Here is a 14,239-nt window from a genome sequence, read left to right on the forward strand (position 1 = left end):
ACTAGCTTGTAAATAGGGTTTCAAACCTACGACAAGATCCTGCAATCTTTTTCCCATGGCCTATAACAACAACGTAGCTTCTTGCCAACCAGCCAACTCCACCCGCAAACCACAACCACCCCCCCCTCCCCCTCCCCTCCCCCTCCCCACCAAAAAAAAATCCTCAAATGAATCCCAGCTTCATCGAACCCCCTGTGGTTGGCTCAAATCCTGCCAATACTGAGAAGCCCTGATTTGATTCCGTTGTCTATCCTCCCAAACACCTTGTTGGCACCACTGCTGTCGACACAGCCTACACTATGTGGATGCAGCGAGACCAAATGATCATAAGTTGGATGAAGGGCTCACTAACGGCGTCTGTCTTGTGGGCTGTGGCAAGTAAATGTACTGCTCGTGCTATGTGGGAGGACAGACAATGCACCCATAAAAGCATTTTTGACATCCTTCCCACCACTCTTCCTCTATCCTTTTCATCATCCATCATTTCTTATTTTTCTTTATAGAGCAGAATAAACCCTTTTGATTAAAAATATGATAGTAGAGATGATAATACAGACCAAGACAAAATTGAAAAGGTAATATTCGGGTCATTTTTTGGTCTAATCTAAACTAGAGAGAGGAACATTTGAACTTTAGTGCAGAGGACACTGCCCTACCAACTTCGCTAGGCCCCCGTCGTGCAGGTTTACGATTTCAAAAGTACGTAATATTGAATTCAATAGATAATACACATCTTATTAGAGTAAACAAACTGAAAAATGATCTAATTTCGGGCATCCAACCACCTGCATCAACCTTCTGTAGTACTGCAGCAAGATCGTCCCTTGAGAAAATAATTAGGATTATTTCTTACAGCTTTGACAATAACGGGTATGTTCGACAGCTTGAATTCCACAGCTGTAACAGAAAGCAAATCTGCACCTGCAACAATAATAGTAACCAAATCTGATGATCAACAAACATTAGGGCAAAGAAATATGAACCAAAAGATGAAATTTATATAAGTTGAAGGATAACTGTTAACTCAAGTTATTCAATTCCGAAACTGATGGGGAATTATATGAAATTAACCCGCATTTCATGTAGCTGCACCCATCTATTCTTTCAACATAGTAATTGCAACGTGGGCACCTCCTCCAGTTCTTATTCTTGGCAAGCTCTTTCAGCATCTTGTCTTCACCCTTATCTCTCAGTTTCTGAAACATTGCGCAATTGAATTCGGTATGCCAAGGAACCTTACACTTCGCACAAAACTCTCTCTCGCAATGAGGACACCGAGCCTGATTGGTATCCTCTGCCCCCCCCGTGGATCAACAGTGCGGAGCACGTGGCAAAGGAACAGTATAAGTGATTCTTCTGAGGCCCAATAACCACAGATTCACATATTGCCTTGCCCCACCTATCAAAGACATCGGTTGGGAAGATAGGACGACAGTAATCAAGGTCTAATGAGCTGGTGCAGCCATGTGCAGGGCATATAATGGAAGATACATTGTCATCAAGCTTGGATGCTACGAATTTGACAATGCAGTCTTGACAGTAAAAATGGGAGCAACCCTTAATTTTAACTAGTCTTTTAGATCAACTCGCTCAACACAGAAGTCACATACAAAAGTTGAATCGATATCATCACTCTCATCCACGAGTGCAGATTCACACAAAGCATTGCCCCACCCATCAAAGACGTCATCTGGGAGAATTGGACGGCAGTAATTGGGGTCTAGCACGCCGGCGCAGCCTTGTACGGGGCACATAATAGTGGATGTGACATTGTTTTGGAGATTGGACACTACATATTGAACAACACACTCTTGACAGTAAAAATGGGCGCAATATCCGAGATGAATTTTCGCCTCACACAAGTCACATACAAAAGATGGGTCATCACCAATATCAACAGCATGTTCAAGTTTCTTATTTTTCACGGAGGACATGTGCTTACCCTTTATGTATTTTCCTGTGCAAACTTTGCCTCCCAGTTTTTTTCCTGTGTAAATTTTGCTACCAAACTTTTCTCCTGTGCAAAGTTTGTTGCCCATCTCCCTCTCCCTCTCCCTCTCTCTCTCTCTCTCTCTCTCTCTCTCCAGTGGTTAAGAATCTAAGATAGCAGTGTGTCAACTGAACAAATAATAAGAGGATAATTACAGATAGTGAGGTTTAATTATTAAGACTGACCGATGTGATGTATCTTCTAGGGCTGAATTCTGGATCATCAACTTGATCTTATATATACACAAAAGGAGAGTCCCGTAAGTGGTAAAGAATAGGACTTTCCTTCATCAATAAGACGAAGGGTTAAAAAAAAAGAGTAAAATATAGAAAGATTGAGGATAATAAGGTTAACCTATTGGAGATATAAATACCCATACATAGGAGACCAGCCAAAGGTCGGGAAATGTCTAAATGCCCTGACAACCCAACGTTACTGTGGCTTAGACAGACGAGGAATCCGGTGACAAATTCTTGGGTGTTCTGAAGTATCGATATTTCGGTGTTTTAATCGTTAGATCTAGGTTTTTGTATTTCTTTTTAATAAAGATCTAACAGTTTAAACACACAAATTAACGGCTACTCTAGAGCATCTAAGAAAATCTCATTCAGTGGTAACTCAAGGCTTTACAATGAAAATGAATACCAAGACAGAAAAAATCCTTAGTCTGTCTATGGACTATCCATACCCTCACAAACGAAACGAGACCCGAATACGAGTCTCACTCGGTTGTGAGAGCCGAACGACTGATGGGTTTCAGCGGGAATACCAAAGAATACTTCCATGGACAATAGTTCCTTGTAATACAATCCTATTTCGCTAAGAGTATATTTGAGATTGCTTATTTGGAAAGTACTTTTGTTCGTAAGGGTTTGTGCTAGAAGTTCTTTTATTATAAATAAGTTAAAAAATTATTAGAAATTCAAGTGCTTCTTGAGGAACTAAGATTTTTTACTCATGTAGTCATAAGAGATTTTGGTTGTTATTAAACGTCTTTAGCTACTTCAGAAGCAAACCCAACCCTGTCCCAAATCTTAGCAGATTTCGGTTCTTACATAGACGCACCACATCGATAGTTTTGAATAGGGCCGTATACATACATCTAAACCACAGAGGGAGATTTGAAATCAACTAATATTGATCCCAATTGATATTGCACAATTAAGGCTCATAACAAATAAGAATTTTATTACCTAATTTTTAACCTAGGATTCTAAGTTCCAGATGTCGTGAGATTTTGGAAAGGGATCTTCTGCGGATCCCTTCTACCAAATTCATCAAATCAATCAATCTGGGCTCTTGAAATTTGATTAAACGGCAACAAACATGAACTCATTTAAAACTTATAATAACTTTAACCGTTGGATCAAATTTTAAAAGTCTGAATTGAATGATTAGGTGAATTTAGTGAAAATGATCCTCTCTGGATCCTGAGATTTTTGCTGTGCTCCAGTATCAGTTCATACTTCATAGAGGTTGTCAGCCGTAGAACGATCCTGCAGATTTAATGGAGGCATTCTAGCCTAGGCAAGACTCGATTCTAGCACCAAATGGCGATTTTGAGTTTTATCTCTCTTCAGTACAATTGAATTCGGTATGCCAAGGAACCTTACACCTGCTCAAGTACAAGTACTTCTGATCAGGCCCTACCACGCCAGATTCAATAAGGCCTTGCCCCACCTACCAAAGACGTCAGGGGTTTTTTTACGAGTAACTCAATGAATTCTTAGAAAATATATTATATTACTTTCTAAAAATGCCGTCCGTGTCCGTATACTATTGTTGTACTTCTGATCAGGCCCTACCACCCCAGATTCAATAAGGCCTTGCCCCACCTACCAAAGACGTCTGTCGGGAGGATAGGACGTCTACGACAGCAATGATCACGGTTTAACACGCTGGTGCAGCCTAGCTCGTACCGGGCACGTAATGCAAGTGCGTTGTCTTGGAGCTTGAACGACTATGAATTTAACAATGCAGTCTTGACAGTAAAAATGATAGCAACCCTTTACGATAAGGCTTGTTATATTAAATCCCCACATAATGTTAAATACATTCTACATATTATTGAATACATCTTACATACTTAATACCTCATATTTACTTTTCAATTAAAATTTATATTAATATACTCCACATATTTTCCTATAAAACCTCACACACCACAATCTCAATGTACATTTTATATTTTCTTCACCCCACATTTTCTACATACACTTCACACTCTTCACATCTTAGGTGCAAGTGAAAGATCATGAAAGAATCCTTCTTCTATTTATTTTAAGTAAAGAAATTAAGAACATTGAATTGAAAAATGATCAAGGAAGTATCCTTCCTGTTTTAAGATCATGATGTGTGTGCAGGGAGACATATTGAGAGAGCCAGAAGGGATGTCTAGCTCTTGGGTGCCAAACAACCTCTGCAGTTTTTGTTTATGCATTTTCATTCAGCAACAAAAACAAAAAACTCAGGAATAGAAAACAAAAAAAGTATAAAACTTTCAGTATGTTCTTATATCTACATTGCTTTAATAAATAGCTCACAAGAGACCAACGGAGCAGAACTTTGTTGGTAGTGTACAAGATGGCTTAGCTAACAGTGCTCATTTGTCACATAATTCAAGGGTAGTCCTTTGAAACATTTCAGTTAAATGGAATTCATGTTTGCCTTCTACTCAAGTAGTTGAGAAGTTAAAACTATAGTTTTAAGGATTTAAAACTGATATTTATTCTCCTCCTTCTAGGAGGCAATATATAAGATACAACTTGTGACAAAAGTAATATCAAAAGAGTTCTAGCCAAACTAAGAAATATAATTATATTCCTAATCTAATAGGGCTCACGCCAACAAGATGTTCCTTGAAAGATGAAACTTCAAACAGATAGGGCAATCCAACTGATCAAACGACATTGAAGGTTCGAATCAAAATGAACCCTGATAACACGGCTCAGAAGAATGTAGCAATATATAGTGGTCTTGGACTTGGCTCTCCATCTTATCTTTGGAGAACAGCCTTGAGGAAAGTAAGGAGATGATATCTCCATCTCAAGTGATTGTGGATGACTCTCCCACTAACATTATTCAGGTAAGCTAAGATATTTTAGTGCAATTTCTATTTCTATAGATGAACCTAAAATGATCTGTTGCATCGATTGGCGTTGTTTATTTTACACTAACGGGGCCATTTGATAATTGGAAAAAAAAAATGGTTATCTATCAAAACAGCCCCTTTCGTTTCCGTTGCTTATTTTGTTGCCCATCTTCTTTTCTCTCTATATATTTAGAGAACTGGATGAAAGATGTGTAATTGAAAATTGTGTAAACTCAACTCTATGTTTTGAGTTGAGGCTTCACGTTAATATATATAGAGATTACAGACATAATACTTGACGCATTGGGATACAACAAAGAAGCTCGGACGTTATTCCTTGGCTAGAAAATACAGGTAAACCTAGAATTCTTTCGGGAGAAAGAGAGGTAAATTAAACCCAAATTTGATTGGTAATAAGAATAAGATAACAAAACCCTAACACCAAGAAGGTGTACTTATAAGTTCAAATACAAATCCAAACCATAATAGGACTTAACGTTCAAATAGGAAAACAGATAATTAACAAAATTCCAAAGGTATCCCCAAAACTTAAAACACAGTTTTGGGATAGTCAACGAAGGTTTTGGCTAAAAGTGCCCTTATTTCACAACAGAAGCTAATGAGTCTTGCTGACAGTTTTGCGTACTATAAGCCTTATTCTGACAGCGACCACCAGTCCTGCACTCCGCTAGTCTTGCTGCCAGTTTTGCGTCTTCCGAACTGCCCTTCAGTCACCTCTGCCATCTGTTCTACATCATACTAATTTATCTAGGACTAGGAGTTACTAAGTTTACAAAACAGAAACAGACTATGAAAGCTTCTCCTTGTCAGTTGTAGATTCCATCTCCCTACCAAACGTGGATTGTGCAACATCAACAGCAGACAGCATCGGTGGTTTTACATTGGAGAGTTCATTCTGGGGAAGATAGGGTGGCTCTTCATGTAGACTCTGATCTCATTTGTTTAGCTTCCTTTGTCAACGAGTATATGGATTTTGAAAAGACTTGACCTACGTTTTTGTCCAATTCCAAATATTTATCTTCGAAAGAAATTATTTACTTTGGGATATTATGGAGGAGCTTTAGGGTTTAGGGTTTTTCCTAATGAACCCTGCTCATTTTGGATTTATGTAAAATTTACTATATTTAACTCATGGGGGCATGATTATATATTAGAGTTGTGAACTTGTGAACCAAAAATCTTTGATCAACTAGATATTTTTCCAAGTTTTTGTGAACTCCTGATCTTTCAATTGGGATTTTGAAGTAATAAATTGTGGATTGTCTTGGTAGTTAGGGTTTTTCTCTTCAATGTACTATGTTTTGGGTTTAAACACTCTCATTATCGATTGTATTTCAAAAAATTAAGATTTTGAACAAATGAAGTTATAATGGTCTTCTATAGAGACCTAATGTGAATTTTAAATGAAGAATAATGATATTCATATCACATTTTTTATACTAGTTATGCAAGTGATTTTAAGTGTCACGTCATTTAAAGATTTAATCTCATATAATGTTAAGTTTTATCCTATTGAATCTTGAGTTTATTCATTGGATTTAGAATCCTAATTATATACTTCAATTTTTTAACTCTTTTAAAATCAAAATTGAAGTAGATCGATTAATATTGATCCCAATTGATATTGCACAATCAAGGCTCAAAACAAATAAGAATTTATTACCTAATTTTTAACCTAGGATTTCTAAGTTCCGGATTTCATAAGATTTTGCTGTGCTCCAATATCAGTTCTGACTTCACAGAGGTTGTCAGCCGTAGGACGATTCTGCAGATTCACCTCAGTACATTGGTAGAACAAGTCAACAAGACATCACATTGTGTCTAAAGTCAGCTTCTGTTCCCTCAGCGCCACACCAGCTGGAGTCTTTACTGGCTCATTCAACGACCGAAGTACCTCAAAGTCATCTGTTAACTATGGTCGTTTTCCCCTCGTCAGAAGTTGATCAACTTCCAATCCATACATACTGTGTTTTTGCACTGCTCGCAAAACCTCAGGGGCAATCCCGCGAGGTGTCCTAACAGAAACATGATCAGGAGGTTTTCCTATGGGGGCGATGCAGCATGTATGCAAGTAAGCTGGAAGGAGGACCGCTGTATCAAAATCACAGAGCTTCACAACAGGTGTTCCATCCGCTCTTTGCTTGATATCCAAATCAATCAAAATGTTTGCACTTTTTATGTCACGGTGAATGATGTGCTTTGAAAGCAGCTCCACCAGTGCACTGGCGACAATTTCATCAAGAGTAGTGCTATCGATCCATTTTTACTTCTCACATACTCATCTTAATTTCCAGTTATAGAATCGAATGAATTAAAGAAAATCAATGGCAATAAATTAACATAAAAATAAAGAATTGCTTCAGTCGACCTGTTTTTATTTTAAATACGTTGGAATTTTTGGAAAAAAAAAAAGAAAAGAAAAAGAAAAATAGTATTTGTCAAGTCCTTCAAAAAGCGCCTCTGATTTCTATGAATCGTTAGATCTTTCAAGTTTTTAAACCAAAGACAGCTATAGGCGCATTTGATTGTCAAAGAAAACGTTTTTAACTCTTTCAGAAGCAAACTCAAGCAGCCCCCAACTACTTGGGAATTTTGGATGTGCAAAATTCTCATCTTTTAGAGACAGCAAAGCATACAGCATCTTCATTCATGGTTAAAGAAACGACGCCAAGTAATAAGCTTTGGTTCTTCCCCAAACGGACAGCATTTTTCAAGACATTTTCACTTTTACTCTTTACAGACTTACCGATGCCAACGCTGGCATAAAGGCAACGAGTAATACGGTGCAGCGCTGCATTGTCAAATAATTTGATATATATACATTTATGGGTTGCTTATATACAAGAGGAGTTCCAAGTGATTTCACAATTGGGGTAAAAAAAAGAAATAAATAAATTTAACTGTCTGGCATGAATCTTCATTCTATTAACTTTAATGTACAGTTTCAAACCAAAGGTGAAATATTAAGAAAAGAATTACAAACCCCATCGATCGCGTTCTGAACAAAAAGCTTAAACACGTAGACTTCGGAGATGCAGCTGGAACTAGCACTGTAGACAGGAGTAGAGGTTTTTCAGGGCCGTATACAGGGGCTCAGCAGCCTTTGGTCTGTCCACAGGTCCGAGTAGTATATCGGAAGTCGTCAAGTAAGGGTCACCATAAAACTGTAGATTGGTATCCATCCTAGTGGCCACAATGTTCCCTTCCAATGATACTCCAACAAATGCACCTGTCAAAACATTGCAACGGCACACCATCAGGAGTCTGATTTTTTCCCAAGCTTCCATACTACCCCAATTAATGGAACCCTCAATGCGTTAAATAAACAATGGCTGCTACCTATTAAGAGTTTGAAAATAAAAAGACAAACCAATACTAAGCTTTTCTACTCGTACCAATGAAAAGACTCGCGTGCCATGATATAAAGCGGATGACCCTAGTTATTAACTAGAAACATTTACGAATCTTAACATGTTATCATACCTTTGCTACAACTGTATGTATAGCACACTCCAGAACCTCTGTCTCCAGCACGCATGTCTGCTTCCAGCACTCTACCAATAGGTCCTGCTGCAGCACTACACCCAGCACCAAGAGAAAAATGCATGCGACTACAAAATGTTTTCACAGCTTTTAAATCATGAAGCACGATTATGAAGTCCATGAGCTCACCCCCAATCTGGAAAAAGAAACAGTGGGAATGCAAAGATTACCGCCTGAGATAGAACTAAGTAGAAAATTCTGCCAACAGTTAGAATTTCTCAACTTACTGAAGCAGAGAGACCAAAAATCAATTTCAAAGTGCTTTAGACAAATGCATATGAATATATGTGGTAAATAATGGATATGAGTTCTTACTCCTCAATAATGCCTTTCTTCAAACTTAAGCAATGAAGATTTTGCAAATTTACCTGTGCACCCCATCCTAAGCCAACAGAAAATATGGATGATGGAGCAGACCATGATCCATCTGACCTTCGAGCAATTACCAAACCAGTACCGAGTTTGTAAGAGAGAAGCGCACCAGCTTTCGCAACCGTTAAGATTGCCAGACCTTTGGCTCCTCCGAGAACTGCTGCAGGTATGGACCTCTCAGGATTCAACCTAGCAACCTGTCAAATATAAGATAATATGTCAGAAATCAACTTAGTTTGGAAAATGAGAACTCTTTAGAAGCCATTCTACGCTAGTTTCCATGCAGATGAAATGAAAGACGAGTTTGCAGGAAACTAAAAATCCAGAAGCGTAGGAAAAACTAACTTAACGAAACATAGCTAAAGTTCAGAATTGCACCTGGGAATAACTTCTCAATGTGTTGGATGCTTTGTATATCTCTTGTTCCATGGAAAACCCAACTGGAAGATTTAACCATCCTCTTGTACAAGTCCAATCCATGACATCGTGCTTTGCCGCTTGCGCAGCATTGCTAATGCTGTTAATTAGAACACTCTGTAAAGGATCTAGCCTATCATAGCAGGCATCACAGACCCTCTGAGGACTCCTCTCCCTAAATTTGACAGGCAACAAGCACCTTCCTTTACTACATGTTCTGCAGAAAATGCCTCCACAGAACCGACAATGATGCCTCCCACGAGTAAGTGCAGTGAAAGTCAAAGTGCACTGCATGCAAACTGTAGTCGAACTATCAGGAAGCCACTCAGGGGGCTCAGCTTCCAAAACATCTTTGTACGCATTGTAATTAAAGGCTGTTGGCTCAAGAAGGGGCGGGGCACTGGGTATGTAAACCGACGAGTGCACGTAGGTATCACCATTCTTTTCTGAGCCCAAAAACGAAACATTCGAATTGGGTAGCTGCTTGTCTGATGGAAGACCAGGCGCTTTGTTCCGGCCAGTCAGAATGGCAAATACCCCAGTCAGCACATTCTTCAAATTAACCTCAGGTTGCATATTATTCTGAGGTAAATCACAAGGCTCTTCGCTCGAATCATACCCACTGCCATCAACAAAATCTTCGGATTCCAGTGGAAACTGGTACGAATAGTCGTGCTGCTCGTGCTTGGATGCTACTGCTGGGTAACTAACTTTCCCGCAGTGTTCTGGCTCGGGCCAATCAGACCCATCATACTCGTCATCATAATGGAATTGGGGTTGGTGTTTGTCTATCTTCGGAAGGGACGAACGCGGAACTGTCCCCTCAAATCTCTCCATACAATTCCTCAAATCCCTACACGAGTTTCAAGCTTTCGGTTCGAATCGAAACCAGAATATGTCACAAAGATCAGACACAAATAAATCCCAGAAAAAAGAATACACTTTGAAGTCTACACCAAGCAAAGCAAGGTAAAAATTCGGAATTAATTAAGGGAAACGAACACGAAACAAATATGCAGCTGAAAAATAAATAAAAATCGTAAATTAATTATCTTTTTCTGCAAAAATAACACGAATTCGAATTCGGCAATTGGGAATTTTGCTTCTGGTTTGTTCTAGGGTAATTGAATTGAATTAAATTAATTAGAAAAAACAGATAAACCGACAGTAGACGTACCTGTTGATCAATTCGAGCAGTTAATTGAACAAAACTGAGAAAGAAAGCTGGTTCGATTGGGGATTTAATATTTTAGGGTTTTGCGATCAACGAAGAAGAGAAGACGAAAATAGTAAAAACGACAGCGGAGTTCTTGAGATGTACGGAAAGACTTTGGCGTCCTTGTTTGATCACAATAACAACATTCCGCCGTGTGCACGTTTTTATATTTTAATTTTAATCTTAAAAAGGAAAGGACATGTCGTTTGCTTTATGGCAAAATATTACGAACGAAGGATCCTCTCCTGAGCTCAGGGAACTAAGCCTTCTGAGTAAAGAACATGGGTCGTTGAATTTTGATCTAACGACTACAATTATTATAATTTTTAGAGAGACCCTCTGTTTGTAGCCGTTAAATCAAAATTTAACGATCCGTGTTCTTTACTCAGGAGGCTCAGCCCCCTAAGCTCAAGAGAGGATCCAAATCCACCTATGAAATTCTTTCAGCCAGTGCCCCAGACAGGGGTGGTGGGACATTGCAATTAAATTTTAATTGTCATATAATATAACGGTTTAATAGTATTTTTTTTTATTTGTAATTAAGAGTTTTTTAGTTTGATTTTCATAAAAAAATACTTTTTACACGCCACCTCACTCGGCCATGATAACAAAGAAATTAGCACCATCAAGCATGATAACAAAGAATTTAGATGTCGGCAATGAGGTGTTATGAAATGGCTAAAAGTATTTTATGTCAGTCAAAATAGTATCTGATTGTGTTTGGTTAACTCATGATTTTTCTTAATATCATATGATATTTTATAACAAAATGAGTTGCCCATGTAGGTTAAATTTAAAATCTCTTACTTATAAATAAAAATGAATACCATCAAATTCTAATGCAAAATGAAAAATTGTTAACCATAATTGGTATACACATGGAAAATTTTCAGGAGGCGATGACAAATAAAAGTAATCGTTTAAGGAAATTTACAGCAAATATTCTTGTGCGGCAAGTAAGAGATGGGCTTCCGCAACCCAAGGTCCGTCGTTTTGTGCCCATATAAGAAGCCTAATTTAGGGTAACTTTACAACACCGCCGTCAGTGTTCTAGGGTTTGAATATTAATTACAGGAAACCCTTCTTCCACATACCGATCGATCCAACAGTTTCACATCCCTCTTTTCACACTAACAACGTTATACTCTCAAAGAATGGATCCCAAACAAAACCCAACGGCTTCCTCCCTTGCGTCTGACGGCACGTTGACCTCCTCCGTACAATTGGATGGCGGTGCTCCGGAAGTTGCTTCCACTGGTGCCGCTGCTCATGCTGCAGCCGAGGCAAACGATTCGTTTCCCTTGCCCGATAGCGATCAATCAAGGAAATTAAAAACCGAAGATTTCACATATTACTTCTGATCAAAACCTAGATAGTTTCACAAACATAGACAGTTTCACCATGGATCCCAAAGAAGCCAGCAACCTCACCGACGTCACACTCAAAATCACTAGTCATCTTCTTATGACTGAAGGAAAAGAGAGGAACATCGTGTACTCGCCGCTATCCATCCAGGTCGCACTGTGGCTGTTAACAGCCGGTTCAAAAGGTCCCACACAGGACCAGTTGCTCTCTTTCCTCAGGTCCGACTCCACCGAGCAACTCCACTCTCTCGCCTCCCATCTTGTCCCTCTAATCTTCGCAGACGGATCCAATAGAGGCGGACCCCGCCTATGCTTTGCCAATAGCCTTTGGGTCAAGGATTCTCTCCCCATCAAACCTTCTTTCAAAGAGGTTGTGGACACTGTTTATAAGGCGGCTATAAGACATATTAGTTTTAAGAACCCTGAAGAAGGGAGACATGAAGTGAATTTATGGGCCGAAAAGGAAACGAAAGGCCATATTACTGAGGCTCTTCCTCCTATGTCAGTTAACAAGTACACCATGCTTATATTTTCAAATGCCTTATACTTCAAAGGCCTTTGGAGCGACAAGTTCAATGCACGGGAAACAAAAGAGGACGACTTCCAGCTTCTTAACGGTACTTCTGTTAAGGCTCCGTTCATGACAAGCTCCAAGAACCAATTTGTAGAAGAGTTTGACGGTTTCAAAGTCTTGAAACTATTTTACGAACAAGGCAAAGACATGAAGCGTCAGTTTTCAATGTACTTGTTGCTTCCGGATTCAAGAGATGGGCTCCCTGCTTTGGTGGAGAGAGTGTGTTCCGAACCTGGTTTCTTAGATAGCCACCGTCCCCCAGACACCAGTCAAAGTTGGTGAGATCAAAATTCCAATGTTTAAATTTACCTCCACATTTGAAGCATCCAAAATTCTCAGGGATTTAGGACTGCTGCTGCCTTTCAATGGCAGTGACTTAACGGAGATGGTGGAAGCATCTCCTGATGAATGCAAAATATATCATAAATCTTTCATTGAAGTTAATGAAAAAGGCACAGAAGCTGCGGCTGTTTCTACTGCTTTAGTTCGGGGTTTCGGTTGTAAAAGTCGTCGTCCACTTCGTCCCAAAAATATAGACTTTGTGGCAGATCACCCTTTCAAGCTTTTCATCAAAGAGGAAATGACTGAAACAGTCTTGTTCACTGGTCATGTGCTCAATCCGCTTGAAAAATGAGATGCCATTGGGGCAACTCTCTTCTTGGCTTGTTTTTCTGCATGCTAGTTTATGTTTTCTTTTTACGACCTGTTAAATTGCATTGTTGATGGGGATGGTTTTTATTCCTGTTTGTTTACTCTTCTTTCTTTTCGGTGTTGAGTTCATTGCTTGTTTCCAACATAAAAATAAGAGATATATTTCTTCTGATAGCAAATGAATGAGCATTTATATAGACATAGATCTCCAAGGATTGATCCAGTCCAATCTCATCTAGTTTTGGTATTTTTCGTTTTTAATTGCACAAGATGTCACGATGGTAGTATATTCATATTATAAAAGTCTTTCTTGAAATTTAGAGATATTGTAGTATTAACTGGACCAAACAATTTAACTAGAAGTTTGTATAACGACGTTGCCAAGTTTTTATTTGGCCATCGAGGAAAAAGTGAGGTTTTGTAAAGTAGATGAATGCGAATTTGGCTTGCTTATATCATTTTTTTTTTCCCTTTTAATCGATACAGGCGCTTGATTCGAGCACGAGAAGAAGTTGTTTCTTTTTAAATAAACATCTTTGTATGTTTGGATGAGAAAAATAAATTTAGAATTTAGACAAAAATCAGAATTCATATATTAGCATGCATGGTTTCATTGTTTGAATTTATAAACATAGAAATTTAGAAATTCCATATGGAAAAAAAATTTAGAATTTGGGAACTTCAATTCGCAAGTTTAAATTTCATGTAAATAGGTGTCATTTTCAAATTTTTATGAGTGAGATATTAAAATTAACAATTTCCATATTCAAATTTTATTGTCTTTTAAGTTGCCAAATAAGAAAATTTCTTAGTAATTTTAAATTTCTTCATCTAAACAGAGTGTTTTAGTTTGTTGGCTTCTCCAGTAATTTGATGAGTCGGACTTATGAGTGTCCGATTTCTTTTGGTTCAGGAAGGGGAAAGAAAGAGAGCTAAACCATGAACAAAGTGCTAAAAATAATTATATTTATTTGTGATCGTTCAATTCGTTTCTGTTAAA

The 14,239-nt window shown here is 38.4% G+C and overlaps 1 protein-coding gene and 2 pseudogenes across 3 annotated transcripts; 1 reads left to right on the forward strand and 2 right to left on the reverse strand.

Moving 5' to 3' along the window:
• Positions 1-203: 203 nt before the first annotated feature.
• On the reverse strand, positions 204-2,039 carry LOC103935334 (annotated as a pseudogene).
• Positions 2,040-7,898: 5,859 nt separating this feature from the next.
• LOC103959108 lies at positions 7,899-10,799 on the reverse strand. Of its 3 annotated transcripts, none has more exons than XM_009371451.3 (5): positions 10,612-10,799; positions 9,396-10,287; positions 9,014-9,214; positions 8,586-8,781; positions 7,899-8,331 (listed from the first exon to the last, which is right to left on the reverse strand). In XM_009371451.3, the coding sequence occupies exons 2-5, from the start codon at positions 10,269-10,271 to the stop codon at positions 8,147-8,149; spliced, it is 1,458 nt and encodes a 485-aa protein (XP_009369726.1). In that variant the 5' UTR covers positions 10,272-10,287; positions 10,612-10,799; the 3' UTR covers positions 7,899-8,146. The 3 variants fall into 3 exon arrangements, with proteins under 3 accessions (XP_009369726.1, XP_048431689.1, XP_048431690.1); XM_048575732.1 differs by having other exon boundaries at positions 9,396-10,303; XM_048575733.1 differs by having other exon boundaries at positions 9,396-10,384.
• Positions 10,800-11,712: 913 nt separating this feature from the next.
• LOC103935335 lies at positions 11,713-13,337 on the forward strand (annotated as a pseudogene).
• Positions 13,338-14,239: the final 902 nt, after the last annotated feature.

This window comes from the organism of the source record quoted next, unplaced genomic scaffold (genome assembly GCF_019419815.1).
Source record: "Pyrus x bretschneideri cultivar Hongxiangsu unplaced genomic scaffold, Pyrus_bretschneideri_v1 Contig8, whole genome shotgun sequence".
Taxonomy (NCBI): Eukaryota; Viridiplantae; Streptophyta; class Magnoliopsida; order Rosales; family Rosaceae; genus Pyrus; species Pyrus x bretschneideri.

Bases quoted from the DNA above. Each gene is read 5' to 3' on its own strand.
- LOC103959108 (XM_009371451.3), bottom strand. From the start codon at position 10,271: ATGGAGAGATTTGAGGGGACAGTTCCGCGTTCGTCCCTTCCGAAGATA. The intron at 9,215-9,395 runs GTGCAATTCTGA...TATATTTGACAG, and splicing joins CATTGAGAAGTTATTCCCAG to GTTGCTAGGTTGAATCCTGA. The intron at 8,782-9,013 runs GTAAATTTGCAA...TTCTTTTTCCAG, and splicing joins GCTTAGGATGGGGTGCACAG to ATTGGGGGTGAGCTCATGGA.